This window comes from Chrysochloris asiatica, unplaced genomic scaffold (assembly GCF_000296735.1).
Source record: "Chrysochloris asiatica unplaced genomic scaffold, ChrAsi1.0 scaffold00001, whole genome shotgun sequence".
Classification (NCBI taxonomy): Eukaryota; Metazoa; Chordata; class Mammalia; order Afrosoricida; family Chrysochloridae; genus Chrysochloris; species Chrysochloris asiatica.
Window position 1 is genome coordinate 49,767,456 of NW_006408519.1, and position 25,202 is coordinate 49,792,657.

Here is a 25,202-nt window from a genome sequence, read left to right on the forward strand (position 1 = left end):
AGGGAGAAGATTTCAGCCAGCTGACAGTCATGAGCGAGGGAGCTAAAGTGCTGGCAACAGGGGGTTCGAGGCTGGCTCCTCACTGCTGGTGGACGGTGAGGGAACATCTCAGAGGAACCCCCCACCCCACCACAGGGACGGCGAGGAGACGTGGTGAGGATCCCCACCCTCACCCCACTACGTGGAAGTGAGGGAACATCTTGCGAGGAGCTCTCCCCCCTACGGAAGGCCAGACCCTCGGCCAGGCTCAGTGCGGCCTCGTCTGTGCCAGCATCTTGAGTCTCGCTTGGTCGATGACGTCCAGCAGGTTTTTGGCGTCCACGGCTAGAGCGTGCGCGGCCGTCAGCATCTGCTTCTTGTACTCCTGCTGCAGGCTGGTCATGACATACTGCTGGGCCAGCTTCATCTTGGTGATGAGGCCCCCCAGGTCCGAGTTCAGCAGCTTCTGAGCCATCTCGATCTGCAAGGCCAGACAAAGGTCAGGGGAAATGGGTTTCTTTCACTCCAACAAATCCTCCTTAGAAACAAGACGGAAGACTCAAGCTTCCCTCTGGGGAACTGGCCAACCTGCTCTGGGGGCGCATGCTCTCACATGTATGGCTGGTCACTGTCTAGGGCTTGCTAACCTTAGGGACTGGGAGGGTTCTTTAGTTTCTTAACAGACGTCTGTTGCAGAGGTGACAGTCGCCAAGCAGGGCAAAAACCTGAGTCTTGGCTTCCAGTCACGCACTCTTCCTACCGGCTCAACAGCCGCTCGCCCTGAAGTGAACTCTGGGCTCTATCTAACACATGGCTTGGGGGTGGGGGCAGGGCAGAGGCAGGGTGCACTAGAACGGTTTTGCCTGGGGAGGAAGGCGATCTCGGGACCCTCCTCTCCCCCGTGGGGGCCATAAGAATGAACTGGCCGTGTCTGTACTCAGCGCAGCAGGAGAATTGTGGGCAGACGCCCCAGTTACATTCTGACAAACCATCCAGGACCCAGAGGAGAGTTTACAGCTGGGTGCCAAGACTGAAGAAGGCTGGCTCTGAGTGTGATGGGTCTGGAGGTGCCAGGCATGTTAAGCTTTGTTCTGCGGAACTGGGCAACGGGGAGACATGAGTGACGTAGTGCAGCGGCGAGGTCAGCTTTCACGGCCTCTGTGGTGGAGGACTGAGAGGAGGCTGTGCCCCTGCTGTGTCCTTGGTGCCCTCCCAGCAGGGCCCTCAGGACACCTACCTCTCGGTGCGTGCTGGCAGGCAGAACGGGTATGGTCTCATCCACGGTGGCCAAGAGCGTCCTCAGGGCCAAGCCGACTTCCTAGGAGACAAGAATTGCAGTTGGATTAGCACCTCCGGGGGGCAGGCTGGAGAAGTCTGGGGGGGGTTGGGGTGGGGGGCGATGATGACGGAACCAGATGGTGCTGAGAGCCAGAGTCTGGGGTCTGTGAGATGTGACAGCACCTGTCACCGCTGGCAGCTTTTGCTTCTTTTTGTCACTTCTAGGGAGACAGACAGACCTAGCAAGTGAGGCTCGGGTTCAGGGACACAGACATCAGGGAAGGAAGTCTTAGGGAGGGACCCTGACAGTCCTTCACAGGCTGCGGCAGACAATAGGCAGGGAGGCCCGTCAGTGAGTGTGTCCGTTCTGTGGACTTTCAGAGACTGAGAACTTCCCACTGCTACCACAGGAGCCATCGTGGAATCCTGCCAATGCCCTCTGGACTCTGTCCATGTAGACATGAGCAAGACTACTACCCCTGACATTTTTGGGGGTTAAAAAAATAAAGGGACCAAGGAAGATTGTTGTTATCGTGAAACACTGTCGAGTGGATTCCCACCAATGCCACCGTGTCTCGGTGTTCTGAGGAGCAGCTGGTAGGTTTGAACCACCCATCCTGAGGTGAGCAGTCCAGCGTTGGTTCTCTAACATTGTACCACAATTTAATGCTCCACGTCATGACTGACAGCGTGGGAGAGGAAGATGGGCCACGAACAGAGCACCGTCTTCACAAAATGCCATGGCTTAACAGAGAAATCACCCGAAGACCTTCAGCACTGTTCAAGGTTCACCTCGCTCTTAGATACTGGGGTCCTGTAGCTCCACCCGGAAGAAGAGCTAGAGAAGTGGAACAGCACACAGCAGAGCTCCTGTGTCGAACACGCACTCCCAAAAGTGTGCTCACTCACACTTCAGGGGTGCCAGCTCTGAAGCCAGTTTGGTGGCACCCTGTCCTGGACACCTTGGAGTACAGGAACACCAGCCTGCACTGTGTCCCTCCAGGAGGAAGCTGAGGGAGGAGGTGCAGCTGTGGCTCTTTCCCAGGTCAGCCTTCCCCCAAGCACAGAGCCCCCTGCCTGCGGTCCCTCGCCCAAAGCAGCTCAGTGTGAAGGCGGCTGCTAAAGGCGTCTCCTCACAGTGATGTGAGTTTCCATGAGGAGGCGTCAAAACATTTGTAGAAAATTCTACGTTTTAGTTCCATTTTTCCGTAGCTTTATGAAGCCGCCTTGTAATTTTGAAACTATTGTTATGCGTACCCTGGAAATGCTTATTCCTTGCTTACTTTGGTAGTTCATCCAGCTGAAATGAACACATTTCTGTATGAAGGTTTTATTTCCATCAAACAAACAGACTACAATAAACAACTATATATGCATGGGACTGCCACACCAACCACACCCCAAACCGCGCAGTGAACAGCGGGGTCCTAGCCCTCCGCTGACAGCTGTTCCCCCTCTTCCAAGGCACAGCATGCGGAGCGCCTGTGGAGGTGCCAGCCCTGAGACGTCTTTGCCCTTCAGGAGCAAGGTGATCTGAGCCTCACCCTGGAAGGCTTTACAGCAGCGGCATCACATGCCTGCATCCCTTTGGTCAATCCTGATTGTGCCAAGGAGCTCCAAAAAGCTTGTGGAAAAATGGAACTGATAGATACTGAAATTTTTCCATGGGCTTTTTGAAGCCCACTTTGTTTGTGACCAACACTTACTAACAAACTCTGTCGGAGTCGTGACAGGGTCAGGAACAGACATGCCCCATGAGGTTCTACCTCTTACCTTCACCATTGGCACATACTCCTCGGGTGGGGCCGGCTGGATCTTACTGGACATCTCGATGACAGCTTTCACCAGGCCAGTGACATTCTCGTACACTTTGTCATTGGAACGGTCAAGGTTGGCTGTGGGCGGAGGGCTGATCTCCTGGGGTTGAAGCTGACAACAGGCAGTCAGTTACCTCTTGCTCCCCACTAGGGGGAGACACCCTACTTGCAATTAGGCTAGGGCAGGCCTTTAAGGGAGATCAAAGCTTATCACAGGAGAACCCGTGTGCCAGTCTGAGGTTGAGTGGGAAGGAATTCATACCCAGTGTCCAGGCAATGAGTCCGTATTCTGTTTTCACTTTGAGCTCAGTTAAAGCAAAGCAGATGGAATCATCAGATACCCAACATTAAAAACCCGAGATTGTAGGAAAGAAGTGATTTGGTGTTCCCCCAAAATCACTCATGAGAAAGACGCATACTTTCTGCACCTCTGAGGAATCACAGATTTTACAGCTTACTGACCTGGCTAAGGGGCAAGCAAGCGCTGTACACTGGGAAAGAGGACTGTCGCTCAGTGTGGAAGCAGGTGTTCCTCTTTGAGTGGACACTGCCTGCTACCCCATAAAGCACCCTCCTGTCACTGTGGGGGAGCCCCCCACCCTGAGGAATGTGAATTGAAGTGCCTTGTTTCAGGGCCCAGAAGAGCCAGAAGGACCTGCTCCGGAACCCAGGCACCGAAGCTGGATGTCGGCATAAGGCGTTCCAACTACCAAACACCCAAACCTGCTGTCCAGTGGACTCATGGTAACCGTCCATTAGGACAGGGTAGAGCTGCCCCCAGGGCTTCCTAGGCTGCCATCTTTAAGGAAGCAGACTGCCGGATTGTTCTCCCACTGAGTGGCTGGTGGGTTCCAAGCTAAGTGCCTAAGCATCGTGCCCCAGGGCTCCTGGGTTCCAACTCCAGCAGACACAACAGGGCAGGCAGCGTGTGTTTTCAGAAGAGACCGATTATAGCCCGTGATAGTGGCTCTTTCCTGAGTCTAGCAGGTGCTGCCCCAGGAGCCTGCTCAGGAGCCAGGGTGTGAGAGAGAGAGGGGACAGGAAAGGACACAGCAGCGGTGCTCATGCCTCCCTCTGTCACATGTCAAGGCTCCTGTGGTTTCTGTGGGTCACGAGAAGGGGTGACCCAAGCAAGAGCGCCCTCACCCAGCTTTCAGGCCCATCTCATGCAGGGCTGGACAGACACACGGATACAAGGTGCTTACCCTCCACGGCTATGTCGGATGGGAGGTGAGGAAAGGTTAAAGAAATGTGTCAAGAGAGGGGAAAAAAGAAAAACAGCATTAATAAGGCAACAGACAAACCCTGTCACAATCCACAAGCAGAACCAAAAGGAGCTGGTCTGGAGGTGCCCCGGAGCTCAGCTCACTGCTCACCCACGCACAGTGCCGGTACACCGAGGAAAGGGCTGATTGCATGCACGTTTGGCGCTCAGAACAAATGAGGGACACACATGCAAAGATCAGGAGTGATGCCCGGCAAGCAGCGTGCGAGCCCAATGCCAAGGGCCTTCAAGAGAAATGGTCCCATGGTCCTCACTCAGCACCGCCCTCTGAAGTTGGACTAATGAAGGAGAAACTGCACAGCTGTGCACCCACCCGGCGCCCCAATATCCTTAGACATGCATGGCACCATCTAAAACTCCTGCCGTCACCAAGAGTCTGGCTGGGGCTGTGCTTAAAGACTGTGTTAAGTGCCCCTGAGTACGTTCCAACCTAGATTGGGTTTTCCAAGGAACGGCTGGTGAGTATGAACCATCAACCTTGTGGTTTACATTGTTGATTTTGCAGTTCAGCAAATTAACTCACAGTGCCATTTAGGGACTTGTGTAACTGGGAAAAGCAGCTTCTCTTGAAGGGACTGGAGATTTTTAGGTTTTTATTGACTTACTTTCTCTACAACTCAACCAGGGTCACCCTACTAAAACTGGAAGGCCAAGTCAAGTGGGGAATACGGGATCCTCCCTCCATGCCAGAGAGTGATCTGAAAAGCATGCATGCCTCTTGCAGTCTCTGTTTCTCAGGGCACTAAAAATGGGGGGCTTGCTCCTGAGGCACCCCCTGTGTTCTGTCTTCTTTGTGGGCACTGAGGAGCAGGTCCCTTAAAAAGCCAGGGGGCTGTCCAGGCTCTCTTCAGGGAACAGGAGGGAGAAAGCGGATGTGGCTACAATCCTTGCTGAAGAGGGACGATCTGACTGTCAGTGCGGGAAATGCTGCCATGCTTTCTGGACTCTTCACAGTGGAATTCCAGAAGCAACAATTGAGCCTCTTATTGCTTCTCCCAGGCCATGTGGCAGGGTGTTCCCAAGCCAGCACTCTGCATGTACAGTTGATTCTAACCACTGAAAGCAGATGCTTAAAATCCAGATAACTCAGAGTCAAATGCAAAGCCACCAAGAAAAACTGAGACTGACTTCCGGTTACACATTGTTTGGGTGAATTGTTCGGTCCTTACAGCTAAAACGAAGCATTCTAGCATTAAGATCATAGTGTTCTTTTACACTAAATTTGATAGATAATAAGGAAATGGATATTTCACATTTGTTAAATATTGTTCAAAATCCTTAGTATATTGTAAGCTCACACGTTACTGTACTTTATGTACATAATAATGCACAGAAAACTAAGGGATGAAGAGGCCGCAGTTTGTCAGAACCCAGATAACACACTCTGTATTTTCATGAAGATTTCTACTTGCTTAAACATGTATGTTGCTGTTGGTATTAAGTGCCAACAAGCTGGTTCTAACTTACAATGATCCTGTCTAGGGTTTCTGAGGAGTGGCTAGCCCAGTGCTTATCCTACAATGCCATACCAGAATCCTACCGAAGCTCTTACAGTAAGGTTATTTCCCAATTCTTTCTATTCACTGTTACTTGTAAAGTGAAAATAAGTAGGTCAGATCTCTAAGTGGGTATCTGACCTACTTGGTCTTTCATCACACTACAAGCTATTTTCAAAGTTTGCTCTTGTGGCTTAGGAAAATGAACCTAATTTTCTCTCAATTTTAATGATTTCTTTCAAGAAACCACACAGGAAGATGATGCCTTCTGTCTGCTGTGTGAGGAGATGCTCAAAGTGTGGGGAGGGCTCCTGAGGTGTAGGGAACATGCCTGTGTTGTGAGGTGAACCTATTTAGAGGAAAGCCTGCCTTTAAGCTTGTTCTAGTCATGCCAGCACTCTGTGGGGCCTTGTGGGAACCAGGAGCATCCCACACACAGACGGCTCCAGCTGCCTTCAGACTCAGGGACTCAGGGACCGAGAGCACGGAAGCTGCCTGGTCACTGGCTCCTGAAAGCTGGCTCTGGGTGGGCACTCAGCAGTTACACGATGGAATTTTGACTCCATAAGTCACACTTCGTAAGAGTCCTGGGGTGGTGCTGTAGGATAAGCACTGGACTGCTAACCACAAGGCTGGTGGTTCAAATCCAGCAGCTGTTCCTCGGGAACCCTACACAAGGTCACAGCGAGTTGGAACCAACTCCACGGCACTTAGTGACAAGCCACACTTCCAAATGTGGCGACTAGGAGCGTACTCAAGGTCTTCCTTTACACCAGGTGTGACCCGAAGCAAACACTGTATCCAAGAAGATGTAGTCAGAAAGTCAGGATCTGACCGAGTTCCCTAACAGACCCCCCACACTACGGTGCTCACTGCCAGCCCCTGCCACCAAGTCCACTGACTTGTGCTGAGCCACAAGCTCACTTGGCTTGGACGCCCACCTTGACACCCTCGTTGTAGCTGTCCCCCGGGCTGCTGAGGCTGGCCAGGCTGCCCAGATGGCCAGGGGCTCCAGGGCGTGGCGGTTTCTTTGGTGGAGCAGCAGGATCTAAGAACATGGAATGATTATGATGAAGGGATTTCCAGTAACACAGTAAAGAAGCAACTCTCAAGTCAAACACACATGACTGACAGCACTGGCCAGAATGTTGAGGACGGCATCTGACAGGGACATTTCTGAAGCTCTGTAACAACCAATTCTATTTTACAATATTCCAGGTCAGTGGCTGACTTTGGCAAACCTCAGACTTGCTACGGTCTGAGGGAAAAGCGTCGCCAAGAGCCTGAGGGCATTCTACAGCTACCGGGAGCACACACACTGCAGATTCTGCCTCCAGCCTGCACACAGTCCCTTCACTTACCGGGCTTCCCTACAGGCTGATAGATGTGCTGCTGGGTCCCAGTCTGTGGAAACACAACGTTTCGTCAACGCGCTGATGTGGACAATTGGAGCAAGATCTCCCTCCCACCCACCATCCCCACTCCTGCCCCGGGACCGTCTGTGCTAAGTCCTGAGGCTCAACAATGAGCAAGGGGCAACTCCAGACTCAACCTCCAGGCCTGTCAGGTAGGGCGGTAAAGAGAGACAGGCAGACGCCACAGGAACATGACGGGCAGTCACGGCCAGCTTGCCATTTTCTTAAGAACACTGAAAACACATGTAAAGCCCACGTCTAGTTAGTTTTAGCAGGCTTTCCCCATTGGTGGGCCCAGGATGCACACACCCCAGCCACTCTTTCCAAAGTGGAACATTCAGGGATGGAATGGACAAGACTTTGTAACACAGGTCTAGCCAGCTGAGGCCTAAAGCACAACCAGACCCCGTTACCCCTGAATCTCAGGTTACGATGGACTAGATCATGGAGACCAAGGCGACTCGGGACATCATATCCAAAACTGTATTCTAAACAAGTGAAAAGGCCACACACTCAGAGACTAACTGGATGGCTAGCGGTTTGAACTGATCAGTGGCTCTGTGGGAGAAAGCCTGGTGTTCTGCTCCCATAAAGCGAAGAGCTAGAAAACCGTTTGGGGGCAGTTCTCCACTCTGTCAGATGGGGTACCGTAACAGACAACCCCAACTTCACCTAGGCACCAATCACTGTAATTAAATTACCATTAATACCCGGACCACAAACAGGAAGGAGTTGTGATACCACAGTGTTTAAAGCAGTCTGCTGCTAACTCTAAGGTCAGTGGTTCAAACCCACTATCTGCTCCACGGGAAAATGATGAGGCAAGTCTGCTTCTGTAAAGGTTTCAGCCTTGGAAACCCCATGGGGCAGTTCTACCTCCTGCCTTCAGGGCTGCTGTGAGCCGAATCCTACTAGATGGCAGTGGGTCCGGGTTAACGCCTCAGAGCAGAGGGGTTGAGTCTTCAGGGCCTGGGTAATGACAACAAGTAAGGAGAGGGCTCAGGAGCCTGAGGACGGGCAGGCGAGGCCATGGGCTGCAGAGAGGATGGCAGGAAGGGTGGTCCTCAGGAAGGCTGTGTTGCTGGCTGGCTGCACTCTCGATTTAGGTAGTCATGCAGCTGCTCACCATGGAAGGGGCTTAAGAAACCAATGACTTTCTGGTCAGTACTCAGAAAGTCCAGTGAGCTAGAAAACATGATTTCCGGAACATTCTGGAGGAAGGCTACATGCCTGGGATCAGTGACCAGGCTCTGGTCCAGTCTGGCAGGCACAGAGAAGTCAGGTGGAGCTGTACACCAGCTCTGTTGTGGTTAGACTGTGGGATCTTGGAGGGACACAGAGCAGCCTGGACCCTTGGCTTTTTTGTTTGTAGACAAGCTGACTAGGAACAAGCTGAGTGACGGACGCTGAATAGATAGCACTGCCACCACCGGCTCATGTGGCACACACCCATCACACCTCGGGAACTCGAGAAGAGGGCATATGCTCCTGTAATACAGTCAACAAGGAAAAGGCCAGGTGCCACCGGGGGTTTGAACTGGGATGTGTTATAAAGGGAGCTGTGAACAAACAGTGGTGGTTGTTAGGGACCCTCGAGTTGGCTGAAACTGCAATGACCACGTGGCCAACAGAATGAAACAGCGCCTGGTTGTGCGCCATCCTCACAACTGCTGTCTTTCATTCTGCTGCCCTTGTGTCAATCCATTTTGTTGGGGATCTGCCACTTTTTCCACTGACCCTCCACTTTATCAAGCATGATGTCCTTCTCCAGCGACTGGTTCCTCCTGATAATATGTCTGAGGTATGAGAGACGCAGTCTGGCCATCCTGGCTTCTAAGGAGCACTCTGGCTGCACTTCTTCCAACATAGATTGGTTTGTTCTTCTGGCAGTCCATGGTACTTTTAATATTCTTCAACCCATGACTGAAATGTATCCATTCTTCAAGTGTCTTCTTTATTCATTGTTCAACTTTCACATGCATCTGAGGTGACTGAAAATCTCATGACTTGGAACAGGTACACAGAAGTCCTCAAACTGATCTCTTTGCTTTTGGATACTTCAAAGAGGTCTTTTGCAGCAGACTTGTCTAGGGCATTATGTCATTTGATTTCTTGACCTCTGCTTCCATGAGTGTTGATAGTTGATCCAAGCAAAATGAAGTCTTTAACAACTTCAATCTTTTCTCTGTTTATTATGAAATTATTTACTGGTCTAGTTGTGAGGATTTTAGTTTTCTGTGTATCCAGATACTATATTCATCCTGAAGGCTGTGCTCTTTGATCCTCATCAGTTCAGTATTTTAGGTCCTCGTTGCTTTCAGTGAGCAAGGTTGAATCATCTGCATATTGCAGGCTGTTAATCAGTCTTCCACCAATCCTGACGCCACATTCTTTTCTTCATATAATCCATCTTCTTGGATTATATGCTCAGCGTGCAGATTAAGCAAGGATGGTGAAGGAATACCATTCTGATGCACACCTTTCCTGATCCCAACCAGAAAGTAACCTCTTGGTCTATGCACAGGTTCCTCAGGAGCACAATGAAGTGTTTTGAAACACCCAATTTTCACAGTGTTACCCATAACTTGGCATGATCCACAAAGTTGAAAGTCTGTGCACAGTCAATAAATAAAGTACAAGAAAACGTCTTTCTGGCATTCTCTGCTTTCAGCCAAGATCCTTCTGACAGCAGCAAGGATATCCCTTGTTCTCCCTACATCCTCTTCCGAATCTGACTGGAATTTCTGGCAGTTCCTTGTCAATGTCTTCTTGCAGCCATTTTTTGAATTATCTTCAGCAAAATTTTATTTGCCTGTGATATTAACAGTATTGTTACATGATTCCACATTTTATTGAGTTACCTGTCTTTAGAATGGACACAAATATGAATTTCTTCCTGTTGGTTGGGCAGGTAGCTGGTTTCCAGATTTCCCGTCATAGATGACTAAGTAAGTGCCCCCAGTGCTCCATCAGTATTCTGTGAGTTCCTGAGCTGTTTCTCGTCAATGCATTCAGTGCGGCATGAATGTCTTCCCTTAATATCACTGGTTCTTCACCTGATGCTATCTCTTGAAATGGATGAATGTTGACCATTTCTTTTGGTATACTGACTGTGTATATCTTCCATCTTCTTTGGATGCTTTCTACATCATTCAGTATTTTGCTATAGAATCCTTCACTATTGCAACTCAAGGCTTCAATTTTTTCTTCAGTTCTTTCAGCTTGAGAAATGCTGAGTATATTCTTCCCTTCTGACTTTCTAACTCAAGTCTTAGCACATTTGATCATAATACTTGTCAACTATCTTCTTGAGCTGCCTTTGAAATGATCTCCTTCAGCTCTTTTACTTCATTTCTTCCATTCACTTTAGAATCTCTACGCTGGAGACCAAGTTTCAGAGTCTCTTCTCACATCCATTTTAGCCTTTTCTTGCTTTCCTGTCTTTATAATGGCCTTTTACTTTCTTCCCAAATGATGTTCTTGATGTTATAGTACAACTCTTCTGGTCTTGAGTCATTAGTGTCTAATGCACCAAATTTGTTCTTGAAATAGTCTCTAAATTCAGGTGGGATATGCTCAAGGTTGTATTTTGACTCTCATGGACTTAAATTTTCTTCAGCTTCAGCCTAAACTTGCATATGACTAATTGATGATCTTTTGTTCCATAGTTGGTTACGGCATTTCTTTGGCTGATGAGATTGAGCTTTTCTACCATCTCTTCCCACAGATGCAGTCAATTTGGTTCCTGTTTATCCCATCTGGTGAGGTCCAGTCACCTTTTATATTGTTTAAAAACGGTATTTGCAATGACGAAATCGTTGGTCTTCTAACATTCCATTCATGCAATCTCCAGCATCATTTCTATCACCAAGACCCGATTTTCCAACTACAGATCCTTCCTCTTGGTTTCCAATCGTCACATTCCAAGCACAAGTAATTACAACTTGATTACATGTTTGCTCAATTTCAGATTGAAGAAGTTGGTAGAATTCAATTTCATCATCACTAGCTTTAGTGGTTGGTGTGTAACTTTGAATAATAGTGGTAATTAACTGGTCTTCCCTGTAGGTGCATGGCTATTATCCTATCACTTACAGCATTGTACCTCATGACTGATCTGGATATGTCCTTTTTGACGATGCATGAAACACCATTCGTATTCAATTTGTCATTCCTGGGATAGTAAGCCATGCAACAGTATTTGTTTCTATTCTTTCTGGTTTTTTTTATGTACACAAAAACACTAAGGAATATAGAATCATTTAAGCAATCAAAGGGCACACATTCTGCAAGCCTGCCTCCTGGCTGCCAGCACACAGCCTTTCTCCTTCCATGAGCCTAGAGTCTTCAGCTGCTCCCTCTCTCCATGCCCTCATCTCTGCCTCCATCTCTGGTATTGCTGCTTCTTTAGTGAGGGTCCCTATTCCACTCATGCTCTTCTCCCCTTGATGGTCCTAGGATCCTTGGACTGTAATATTAACTTGTTGTTGCTCTGTGCCATCGGGTTGGTACCGACTCATAACGACCTTATACACAGCAGAACTTAACATTGCCGGATCCTAGGCCAACCTCACTATCATTGCCACGCTTGAGATTAACTACTCCCCCCTTTTTGTTACAAAACTTCTACTGTAACAGTGAGACAACTACAATTAGTCATGATAACAATTACTATGGAATCATAAGAATCTTATCCCTATTTCCTTTTAACAGACCTGTCTAAACAAGATGAGTACTAGTCAATGGGGATTCTACCCTGCCCCACACACTCTGAAACTAAACTCCTTGAAAACTTGTAAGCCAATCGCTTTCTCCCCATTTTAGGCATCAACCCTGTGTACAGAGATGGGAATGATCCTTGATGTGAAGATTCCTTCCTCTCAGTTGGTATTTTGGGTTACTACATCCATAAGTGTAGGTCAAGTTCATCAAATTGTAGTAATTTACACTTGTTTCCTTTATAAAAATTTTCTGTATCTTTCTCTAGTCAAGTTACACTTTAATGTGTTAGTGGTTACGAATCGGGCTGTGAACCGGAAGGTCAGCTGTTCGAAACCACCAGGCACTTTGTGGGAGAAAGATGAGACTTTCTACTCCCATCAAGATTTACAGCCTTGGAAACCCTGTACAAGGTCGCTATGGGTCGGAATTGACTCGATGGCACTTAACAACAACAATAGGTCAAGTTCTGGTCATCCAGCCATCAAACCAGTTGATTGACATTTTGTAAATTCCATGTTCTGATTATTAATGTATATTTGCAGCTGTTTCGCCTCATTTTGAGTCGTGTCCCCCATAAGCAAATAAAGGTCCTGAAAGCTTTACTCTACTGTGTCATCACGGTCAACTCTACACTGAGAAGGCCGCCTTTCCTCCAGCTGTCCTCTGAGCGTCTTCCAACCGGAGGGACTTTACCTGAGAAAACTTTCTGCTGCTAGTCACAGGGTTTGTAGTGCTTCATTCACAGTCACGTGGGACTTTAGAGTCAAGGTCATATTGGGGCTCGCATGGGCTTGTTTTCATTTTGTCCAGTTTCAGTCTGAACTTGCATATGAGCAGTTGATGGTCTGTCCACAGTCTGCCCTGGCCTGGTTTTGACTGATGATATGGCAACAATTGTGTGGTCGGCCCAGGGCGGGGCAGTGTTTCGTTCTGTTGTGTGTGTAGAGTTGCTATGAGTTGGTATCGACTCAGTGGCACCTAACAACAACAACAACAACCATTCAGAAGCCGTTGCCTCTCCTCCTTCCTGGTCTGGCGTATAGTCTGGAAGCTCAGCTGAAACCTGTCCACCATAAGTGACCCTGCTGGGGTTTCAAATACCTGTGGCCAAGCTTCTAGCAACACACAAAGGAGGCAAACTGACAGACGAGTGGTGGCTGTGAACATGAGCTGCCACAGAACACTCATGTCCTCAACTTGTACATTGTTTACAAAACCCAAATAGCATTGGTTTTCCATTAGCTAGGTATTGACATTTGTGATCGAGTCCACACCTAAGCTTCTTGCTGACCCACTTGTTTCTGACCAAGAACGTCTTCACGTGCTCAGAGCACACAGGCACTTGTTTTATTCACACAGCTGAGCATGGAGACTCTACGAACTGGAACTAGTCTCCCTCAAGGACGGATACAGGGTTTGTAACTCCTGTCTGTTGCTGTTGAGTCCAATTCTGACTCGCAGCAACCTGACGAAGAAGTGCAGAACCGCCCGACAGGGATTCTGGGCTGTCAGTCTTTACAGGCCCAGAACACCTTTGGCTTAGGAGCTGAGTGCTTACCACTGTGCATTAGGGCTGTTCCAAGTATTTGTTCCTATCAGTGCCATCAAGTAGGTTGTGACTCATAATGACCCTCTGTAGGGTTAGCAGGCCGCGGAACTATCAGGGACTCTCAGAGGTAGTGAGTGTGTGCGGATGTGGGAGGAACAACTTCTAAAACGAGGGAGAGAATGCAGGCACAACGCGAAGGATATCATCAGTGTCACTAAAAGTTTGCTGAACTAGTGAACATTTTCCTGTATATTTTTCTCAACAACAACAAACACAACTGAAAAAATAAAAAAAAGGAAAGAAAATTCCAGACATTTCCCCTCACAGCACCCAGAAGAAAAGCAATCCTACTTAACAAGTCTGATATGACCTGAAACGTTTATCAGCAACAACAATGTGTAATGGCAGGCACCTTGTGTGTGTGTGTGTGGACAGCTAGCACGCAGACCACATCGGGCCGGCAGACCAAGCGTTCTGGGCTGTGCAGTGTGTCGTTCCATTCACTCAGGGGATTCCAGTCCACATGACAGAGATTAGTAAGCACACCACGGCTACACACACAAGAATCTGAAATCAAATCGAGATGCTGCTCACCGGGCCCTGGAGACCTCCGTCCTCCCTGTCCATGCTGCCCCGGGAGAGCCTCACATCCGGCTTCTGTGGGAGGAAAGCACACAGGAGTTTTAGATTGGTCTGAGACTACAGAACCTTCTGACGTACAGACTTGCGAGTGGGAGCATTTCAGACTCAGTCCTAGGCCCCGGCCCGGGGAAAACCCTTCCAAAGACCCCTATCCCACACATAGGGTCAGCTCTTTCTGGAGAGAGCCCCCAGCCCATGTGGAAACACGTTCGGAGCACTGTTGCCTCTCCAAAGCCAAGGCCCTCCGCCCTGACTTCTACAAGCCAGACGCCAAACTGAGGAATCTGGTTTCAGATGAGAGATGGCACACTTTGCTAACACCAAAGTACAGTGAGTGGCATGACGTTGTTAGAGGTGGAGCTGCCCAGGACAGCGTTCTCTACTAAAAACACTCCGTGAAGCCACCCCAGAATCTATGCCCACAGTCCTGGCTCCCCCCACTTACTGTCTGCTCGCCTACAGCCACAACCCTCCAATGGCATAACCCGATCCAGTCATCACCTGATCCAGGCATCACCTGACTGGGTCTGCAGCCTCCACCTCTTCCACCAGACACACAGCCAGACCCTTCACTTCCTGTGCCCCCAGAAAGGTGTTGATGGGTGCCTCTCCCCCTCCATTCTAGGCCCACCGTGGAGGCCCCCACACTCTCCCACAGACCAGCTTCCTCACTGGCCCCTTGGCCTCGGACACAGGCCAACGCAAGCAAGTGCAGGGTTTGCACTCTTTCCTCTCAGGCCAAGTCCTGGAGGTTTCTTCTCAGTGTCAGTGAAACAAATTCAAATCCCTCATCTTGCAATTCAAGGCCTTGACTTCCTGTCCACCTCTGTGAAGCATGTGGCCATGAGCTCAGTACCGGGGGCCAGGCTGCTGTGGGAAGCTGAGCAAGCACGCAAACAATGGTAAGATGACAGGGAAAAGCTTCGTGCTCTGAGATGATGCCCTCTCGGGCGCTGTACTTGACCTGGGCAGGTACTGAGGACTGGAGACCAGCCCAGGAGATCAGGTTAAGGAGAGACTTCCTCTGTAGGGCCTGGGTAAGAGCCACTGTGTCCCCTCAGGGTGACTTGTGTGCTGTCTCTGGTTATGTCCGAGTCTAGATGATTCCTGAAAACCTGTCTAATACCAGAGGCACTCTGAGAGCAGGGACAGTTTAAGGAAGTGGACAGCTCTGGAGGACAACACATGACCATACTTACGGGAACAGTCATTACAACATGCATTTCTCATGGCAGAGGTCCTACACCCGCACCCACACAGAGGGAGTCAGACTTAGGGAGACAGGTCAGTGGGCCCCTCCCCAGGCTCACACCAGGGATGCGGGGTCCTGTTGGTTTCTGAACAGAGCCAACAGCTTTGTGTAGTTCATGGGCACCCGCCAGCTGAGGTGCAGTTAAGATGAAGCCCCCAAAACAGCAGGTTCTGAGAAAACGTCTGCGGAGTTCAGGCACATGCGTCCCAGAACACAACCCCAGGGTCATGAAGGACTTTGCAGACTGAAGGAGAGCTTTCTCCCTCAATGGGTTATCACACAGATTAACGACGCTTGTGGTAGTGCGTCGTGAGCACCTAGAGCAGCCCATGTTTACTGGAGGAACACGTGTGTGAAAAGCAAGTTACAAGAGCTACTACAGACGAGGGAACACATGGCTTCGGAACACAGGGAAGGCCACCGGCGCTCGGAACCAGTGTGCGAACTTCAACAAATGAGCGGCCCACTGGCTGTGGTTCACATACACTGCTGGTGTTGCTAAGTGGCATCGAATCATTTCTGATCCACAACAACCCTGTATAGGGTTTCCTAGGAGTGGCTGGTGAGCTTGAACTGGCCATCTTGTGATGCAAACCGACCTTGCCTACAGCACCACACCCATTAGGGAGGCTTCAAAGGGGTCACGGACCAACTTTAACTGCCCTGGAAGGCATCACATTAGAAGGTTCTGGAGAGAGTATAAGATAAACGTGGGACGAAACTCAAAATCATACAAGAGGACCAGGCTTTCTTTCTGGACAGAGACCATAGCCACTAGACCCCTGCAGGTGGTCCATCACTTTCCAGTCAAACAAGAAGCAGGTCTCTGAGGGGAACATGACCTCTAGTGAGGTATGCACTCCTCAGAATATCCAACTATCTGAAATCAAAAGGGCAACATTTACCCAAGGACAGAAAACAGGACGACACGAAGCAAGCTGGGTAACTGATGGTACTGTGAGGGGCTATGGTCAGTTAGGAGAAACAAAACATCTGTGGATGTCGGGTAGAAACCTTCACCCAGTCCACAACAAAAAGTTTAAATAAAATAGAATGAAGTTGTGCTCTTTTAATTCCATGTTTCCACGAGCTTTTTTGAAACCCCCTCATAGACTTGAATTATCTTTTATTGCCATAAAAATGACATGAAATGGTTTATTTGTATTTCTTTGCGCACAATAATCTCCTATGCCACGTGTTCCTAATTAAGATAAGAAAATCCTCTCTACAGAAAGTGTTCTGTGAATGGACTGACGCTCTGGGGATTCTCCCCTCAGCCCCACAGGAGGCCTGTGTGGATGAAGGTGGACGCCACATGGCATTCAACAGCTACGGGAGCAGTCTGGCAGCAAGAGCAGAGTCTAGTCTCGCTTCTGCAACTGCAGACATGGAGTCCCGTCCTCCTTACAGAACGCTCCAGGTCTGAAGATGGTGAGTTACAGATAAAATGAGGCAATTTACTTATAAAATCTTGTACAAATGGATCACAGCCAAAAAATGTTTGAGGATACTCCTCACTACCATCAACCACAAACCAAAAGGGCTCAAAATCAAGAGTTCAGGGGCAGGAAAGATGGCCAAATGGAAACAGGAAGCCAGGGCAAAGTGGAAAGACGACTGTCACATTGGGGGGGGAGGGGTTACAACGAACAAACACGAAGCAAAATGTATATAAATTGTTGAATGGAAAACTAATGCGTTCTGTAAACTTCCACCCAAAGTACTGTTAAAAAAAAAAAGTAGTTTGGGGCAACCTGATTTTTTGTTGCTCAGGTAAGCAGGTTAAATTTACTGTCCATGACAACGCACATAAACCTTAAACAACACTGCAACAACGCATTCTGCAATGGGACCTGTGAAAGCTCTTGCTCAGCGGGGCTCCCTGGTTTGCCCGCTGGACAGGGAGGATGGAGCATACAGATTGGTGGGAAGTGTTAGCGTTTTCCTTCTCAGGCAGATTTCTGCCTTATGCAGGCTTTACCATGTATGTGCATGACCAGGTAAGAACCCAGCAAGGCTCCGTGTACCTACAGGAACCCAGTACGGCCTAAAGCCTGCCCTGCCATCACTGGTTAAGGATGGCCCAGACAGTGTTGGGCATCACGCACACCTTCTCATTCCTCTGGTCCCTGGGGTTGCATGGAGTAATACTTGGTCCTAGTTATTGTTGTTTTAAGAGTCCTGACCTGATGCTGTCAGATAAGCACTGAACTGCTCATCTCAAGGTTGGCAGCTGAAATCCATCAGCTGCTCCTTGGGAAACCCTTTACAGACACAGGATCACAGTGAGTTGGAAACGACTTGGGTGCTGCTCAGAGCCCCACGGCATGGATGTTCATGGGTAGGTGGGCTGTTCCCAGTTCCTGGCTACCTCAGTGCTATGGACTAGACTGTGTTCCCTAGAGCACGTGTGATCTGATGTACTGACCGAGGTGTGGGAAATCCTCGTCGCTACGACTGACACGAGGAGGAGCGATGGTAGTACTGCAGGATCAGCACCGGACTGCTGGCCACAAGGTTGACGGTTCAAACCCACCAGTCTCTCTGCTGTCTGCTCCTGTAAGGACTCCTGGTGTGACACTGTAGAATCAGCACTGGACTGCTAATCACAAGGCTGGCAGTTCAAACCTACCAGCTGCTCCTCAGAACCCCTATACAGGGTTGCTATGAGTTGGATTCTACCACAACAAAGATTTACAGTGTAAGAGGACCCGAGAGTGAGATGCGTCCTTTGGCTCTGCCCTGAGAACCCTCCTAGAGCCAGGGAGATGGAGATCTCCGAGGAAAGAGACATGGGCCTTCCTCCTAACAGTGAGCCAACACACAAAGCCTTCCCTGACAGCTGGTGCTGGGAACCCAGACTTCTAGCTCGCGTACTGAGAGAATAAATCCCTGGCAGCACGGGACAGCCAGAGGCAATTCCCTAGCTCTGAGGAAACAACATACTCTCTAGTTGTGACCACTCTAGAAGAACTCAAACTCAAGACTTTTTACTCAAAGTCCCTTTTTTCCTTGTTCTGCCAGCCTGGTCTCAAGTAGGCATTTGCTACAAGGACTAAAGACAGGAGAGATAATGACCTTTCTCAGCAGCAGAGGAGAGCCAACAACCCTGGCTCTGACTGACTGTCCTGCCATGGTACCTTCCAAGTGTCTGGCGCTTGTACATCTCCCACTCAGATGGGAATGCCCAAGGATTTGCTTCCTTTCTCTCAACACAAAGCAGGCTTTCTCTTGCTAGGACCTTCTGGTTTTCAGATTAAGATCCTGTTTTAGCACAGTGCCACGTTAGAAGTCACTGTGCACACATGGTGAGTCCCCGGGAGATGAGTCTAATGTAGGCTGCTGGCACTCTCACAGACCGGTCCCTGAGCAAGGGAGCACGTAACAGCAGGGACTTCACTCAGACAGGGCATCAGAGAAGGGGTCTGCGCTCTCCTGGGTGTAGCTCTCCACCCCACACCCACGTAGGACAAGAGATTTAGTTCTAGAATATATAAAGACATAAACAACACATAAAACAAGTGAGACATGGAGAGGCACTTCACACAGGACACGAGTCCTCTGCGACTCACTGTCATGCGGCCCCAGGAGTGGAGTGTGTGGACTTGTGAACAGCCCTGAGCAACAGACCGAAAGCATGAAGCCAGGTACCAGACAGGACATGCTGGACGAGTCGATGCGCAGGATATTCAAGAACGGGGCTAGAAATGCTAGCAGGGGTTGCTGCGGGGCTGGGGGATGACTAAGCAAAGAAACTATGAGGGGCTTCAAAAGTTGGTGGGAAAATTCCAGTATCTTTTCACTGGTTTTTCCCATGAACTTTTTGAAGCCTCCTCGTATTTGGAGGTCTTGATGGGTATTATGGCTTAGACAGGCCAACACTTACAAAACTCTAAAATCAAGATATATACAGTTCACTGTATGTATCTGACCCGCTGGCAGTACAGACACTTATCTCTAGGTATGAATCACTCAGACACTGGGGGTGCTTGAATCATTCCCCTCTTCCCCCTGACAAGCTGACGGTCAGCAGCAGCTCCATGAACTTTGTCCAACAGCCCACGACCCCACGTCATGACCCCCTCTGCTCCCTTGGTCTGGAATGTATTTCCGGAGTCTGGAAATTCACCCTTTCAGGCTTGATGTCAACAGGGCCTCAGCTGTGAGGCCCCAAGGACTGCTCGGGCTGGCTGCTCTGAGCTTCGGCACCAGCATCGAGTGGTAGTCAGAGGTCAACTGCACTGCACACAGAATGCCAGTGTGGACACGCAGAGCACGAAGCAGCTGAGTAAGTGGATCGAAAGCCATGAGGTGCCAGAGTAGGGACAAACAGTGGTGTTCCTGGAGCAGACTTGCCAACACAACAGCCAGTCAGCACCCACAGCTCTAGTCAGCTCACCTCAGGCGCTAAAACACTTCTTCTCTGGCCCCAAGGGGCGCTGAAGCAGTTGCTGACCAAGAGAAGGTGTTTCGCACCCACAGCCCAGACACATTTGGGAAGGAGGCCTGCAGCTGCTGCTGAAGCTAACAAGGAGCCCCTGAAAGGCACGCTGTAGACACGCTGTAGTCACACAAAAGCCCTGAGCCAAGAACACCACTCCCAGATTCTCAGATACTCATGCAGAGAACTAAGTCAGAGAAGCAAACAGTCACACCAGTGGCCTTGTGAGTTACAGCTTACATGTAAATGCAAAACCTGGAAAGAACCTAAAATGAAGGGCGAACCGTTCTAACATGTGGTGAAAGGGCGGCGTGGCTGCTGTGGGATGCAGAACGACTTTGTCCCGGATTGTTGGGAAGTAACCCTAAACCCTTGAAGCGTCCTGTAGGACCCAAGCATCTGGTAGTTGTGGTGGTCCCTGGACCCCACCTGAGAGTTTAAAAGGAGGGGTACTTTGTGGGGTGCGGGGGGATTGGAGTCCGAGTTCATAGACTACACCTCCATAACAAGACACAGAGGCTCAGGAGCCCATACAGCTCGCCCAGGCTCTGGATCTGGATTTATATCTGTTTGCCACAGTGTGGGTACACGAGCTGCTCCTTGGAAACACGAGCTGCTCCTTGGACCTGAACTCAATGGCACACAGCCACGAGCTGCTCCTTGGACCTGAACTCAATGGCACACAGCCACCACCACCACCAGTGTGGAGCTGTAGGATAAGTTTGTTGTTAAGTGCCATAGAATCAGTTCTGACTCATAACAACCCAGTGGTAGGGTTTCTAAGGAGCAACTGTGAGTTTGAACCACCAACCTTGTGGTTCAAACCAACCTGGCAGTCCTGTGCTTATCCTACAGCATCACACCAGGAGTCTGTAGGATAAGCAGGAGACTGTTAACTGGAAACTCAGTGGTTTAAACCCACAAGTTGCTCCTTGGAGACCCTATGAGTCAGAACGTCTGTAACAGCACTTAACTAGAATACTGTGCTATTTGCATTTCCACTGTCTTAATCATAAGCAATGAGATGCCGTTGTGTACGCAGGAGGGTGTGTGTAGGTTCTAAGCAAAAGCTACACTGTTTACAGAAGAGACTTGAAGGGTCCTTGGACTTTAGTGTCCAGGGGGTTGTGGAACCAATCACCTGAGGACACTCTGCCTAAGTGGTGACAGTGTGGTTGTGTACGTGAGCAATCCTATTTCCAGGGCACCAACACCTACCCACCATTTAATCCAACTGCTCACTACCAGACAGCAACTTATCTGCATCTCTGAAGAAGCTGAGCATGGAAGGCTGACAGCGTCTGAACGTAGCCTCTATTCTGGTTTTTCAAGTTAAGTGCGAGAAAGAACACAGGAAAAGCTACTTCTTTCAGGCCACAACCTAGCCCTGCCGTGTAAATGAGCAGATCGTGCCCAAGGTCACTGCTCTCAATGCCCAGTATGGGACGGAACTACGCGGGGCGGTTTTTCATATGACCTGTAGTATTCAATGGGACAGGGTGGCTCTGTTGGATAAGCACTGGACTGCTAAGCACAGGGTCAGTGGTTTGAGCCCAATAGCCACTCCACAGGAGAGAGGTGAGGCCTTCTGCTCCTGCACAGATTTATAGCCTTGGAAATCCTCTACACTCGACGGCACCATCAACCAATGCTGCCAGTCTTAAGGTGTGGGAGAAGCACGAAGTGTTGTAGCCTTGGAGAGAACCAACTCCTGCCATCATTGGCAATGTGCGAGGGCTTCTGTCAGGAAGGGTGTGGGAAATGGAAGGAGCAGAGCATGGCACCTGCCCACGTGTGTGTGGACACCCACCCCCTTACAGGAGCTGAGGACAAGGCTTCCGACGGAGACACATTCTGCGGCTGACTACTCACCAGGAATCGCTCCTCTTTCTCCAGCCAGCGCTGGTCTTCTTCCATTTCCTGTTGCTGCCGGATCAGCCGCTCTTCCATCAAGTGGGCTGGGAGCACCTGCCCGATCCCCCGCATGTCCAAGGCTGCAGAGTCCTACAAGAAGAGAGCAGACAACATATCCAATGTCAGGAGCCGGTTCATGATGTACCAAGGGTCGTTCAGAACACTGATGAGATGAGCAGGAATGGCAGGAACTGGGTGTGTATGTGTTGTAGGATCAGCACTGGATGGCTAACCACAAGGCTGGCAGCTCAGATCCACCAGAGCAGCTCTTCAGAAACCCTAGTCAAGGTGGCTGAGAGTCACAACCGACTCAGTGACACTTAACAACTATAACAACAAACATTTGCCGGGGGGGGGGGAAATGACTGTTCAGGGATTGCAATTTATAACATGCTGAGCAATTTTAAAGGAGCCCTGGTGGCACTGTGGGATAAGTACTGGGCTGCTAACTCCAAGGTCGGCAGTTCAAACCCACCACTCTACAGGAGAAACACGAGGCTGGCTGCTACCGCAAACAGCTAGTGTCAGAAATCCTCAGGAGCAGCTAGCTCCATTCCACAGGGTCACTATGAGTTGGAACCAAGAGAATGCAGCAGGTCTGTTTGTTAGGGTCGGGACAGTTTTTAAAGAGTGCATGACCATGGGGCTCACATATTCACGTTAACGACGTCACAAAAACAATCAGAGACATGTGCAAAAAAAAAGCACTATCTTTAAGATGAAAAATTCAGAAGAACCTTGAAGTAAAAGACTAGCAGACGATTCCGATATGACACGGACATACCGTAGAATCTTAAGTGGTCAATAAACTCAGACGCCTGAAGGAACAAGCTAATGGCTACAGAGGCTTTGAGTTCCGGGAGGGACTCCCAATTGTCTGGGAGTGGCTGACGACCTTCTGGCGTCACCAGGGAAATGTGCAAACACTTTGCAAGCATCCCATGGGCCTTCCTGGGCCTCAGAGAGACACCCACTGTGTTCACCTTATGGCTCTGCCTTACGGGTTCATGATCTGAGTACCTCTCCTGGGGTATTTCTCTCAGGAAAAACATTCACGGAACCAGAAAGCACCGAGTAGGTGGGGTTTCTTGATCTGAGCTTTAGGTCATCAAAATCAAGTTAAACTGTAGGATTTTAGAAATAAAAGATACCGTGGGCCAAGTATGACCAGTCAGCAGACTGAAGCCAGAAAACACCAACGTACCTCCACGCTGGGCTGCCACAGGGACATCTCCTGAGGTCTGTGGTTCCACGAGTCGGGCTGGTCCAGCAGGGAGCTCTGGCCTGGGTAGATGCTGCCAGCCATGGCTGTGATCCCATGGGAGCCAGGGTAGCCAGAGACCTGCAGATGAGGTAGGGGCTGTGAAGCTGTGACAGGAATGTGTCTACACATGGGAACAACTGAGACTAACGTGGCAGGCAGACCTCCATGTGTGTTCTGACCCCGGAACCGCTGTGGCAGAAGGGGATTTACAGATGCAAGTTAAGGACCAGAGATGGGAGCTGACCCTGAGTGATCACAGGGGCTTGAGGAAGAGGAGAGACACGAGGGAGGTGCTATGATGCTGGATCTGAAGCTCCAGTGGTCTCGATCCCTTGATTTTACCCCAGCGAGATGGGTGCTGGGTTTTGGACCCACGTAAGTGTAAGGTGAAGCAGCAACTGTGATAGGCACCATGGACCACGAGGCCTCACAAGGAAACCACAGTGAACTGTAACACTCACTCACCACAAGGGGGAAAAGGTCACCGTGGGTGGTCCACAGGAGACCACAAAGGTGACTCAACCTTTTTGCTCTCAACTACTCACCACCCCCCACCAAACCAGGGGCTGACATGGTCTCATAAGACGTCCAAGGGGTCCTGGTGTGAAGGAATGAGAGGTGTCTTTATAGGACCCCACACTGCCACCCCACCTCGCCCGTCAACAGAGAGGGCAAAACCTGCACTTGTCTCTGAAGCTCATCAGACTGGCCCTGCCTCTCCAGGTCACTCAGGCAGTGTTTCTATGAGATATAGCAAATTGAAACTCGGGTTCCAAAACGGCTTTAACACTTATCTAGGAACCCTTCAACAAAGCTCTGTGGGGTTATGTCTCTGGGCACTGGTTCATGCCAGGTTTCTACACAGACTGCATGAAGTTAACATGCTTCCAAATACAGCACACAGACAGGGCTCATTATTTATCTGAATGGAAATTATCTTCACATGGAGTCCTGGTGTGGCGCTGTAGGATAAGTACTGGACTGTGAACCACAAGGTTGGTGGTTCAAACACATCAGCTGCTCCTAGGAAACCCGATACAGCTTCTCTATGAGTTGAAATTGACTTGATGGCACTTTTATAACGACATTTTCATAATTCAAAATAAAATACAAACCACTCTATCTTATTTGTGGTAAGAAGAGACATAGAATTACTAGAGAACTGTTTGGAATTGTCACCAGAGGTTTCAAATGATTCATGAAAGTTTTTGAAATAACACCAATCACGTGAAAGAATCAAACAGGCATTTTAGGCTAAAAAGAACACAAATGGATATGAAGAGAGCTCTGGCAGCATCTGGGCTGACTCACAAGGACACTTGTCTTCACTTGCTGCCCCTGCTCTCAGGGGCCACACTGCAGCATGGGTGGGCAGGTGCTCACAGAACCCAGCAGAAGCCTTGTCTCTGTTCATGGCTGACCTCAGGAGACTGGTATCGCCATATTCGTGCTGACAACCCCGCACCACTGAGCTCTGCCTTCCTGGACCTCCAGGGCCTCGTCATTGTACTCCCCTTTGATAGGCTGGAGACCACATCAAGCACTGCCAACCTGCTACAAAGCCCTTTCAGAAGCCCTGGTATAGCAGACAAGGCCTTGCAAAAGCACAAACGGCAGCATGACTCTCTCTACTGAGAACTCTTCCACAGACCTCTCTGCTCAGCTTCTTCAAAACGAACTAAAGCAGTCTTTCAGGTAACCCAGATGTGGCTTTGTCAGACAATGCGACACGTCTCTCAGCAGCCAGACGAGGGGAGAAGCTGAAGGCAGAAGGCACAGAACTCCCCCAGACACATCTCAGCCGTAGATGGGACTCAGACTTGCTGGAGGGTGGGCACAGGGGTGCTCTATGTAGTGCTGGGGGTCCGGGACACACGGGTGGAAGCATTTGTCAAAAGTGAGAGCTACATGCTGTCATTCTCAATACAAACACAGCCAATGCAGAGCCCGACACCGCTGTGACCTTTTCTTCACCTGTCACCTTTTGTAACCTGTATCGGTCCCTTCCTCCACACTTGCCCACAGGGACTTGCATCTGGTTCTGTGAAGGTAATTGTGAATTCTATGGCGGTCTTCCAGAAAAGCAATCTGGATTGGTGTTAGCTCTAGTAGGACAGACTCATCGGCTTCACCGTGCACCTTACCACA

At 49.6% G+C, this 25,202-nt stretch overlaps 1 protein-coding gene across 1 annotated transcript in view; it reads right to left on the reverse strand.

Annotated features, from left to right (window-relative positions):
- Positions 1–247: 247 nt before the first annotated feature.
- Positions 248–25,202, reverse strand: part of PTK2 (protein tyrosine kinase 2) — a 150,005-nt gene continuing 125,050 nt past the window's right edge. The window contains 8 exon segments of the mRNA XM_006878226.1: positions 248–460; positions 1,217–1,297; positions 3,031–3,186; positions 6,797–6,903; positions 7,217–7,259; positions 14,136–14,198; positions 21,749–21,880; positions 22,995–23,132. Of these exon segments, the coding sequence (XP_006878288.1) occupies positions 248–460; positions 1,217–1,297; positions 3,031–3,186; positions 6,797–6,903; positions 7,217–7,259; positions 14,136–14,198; positions 21,749–21,880; positions 22,995–23,132 (933 nt within the window).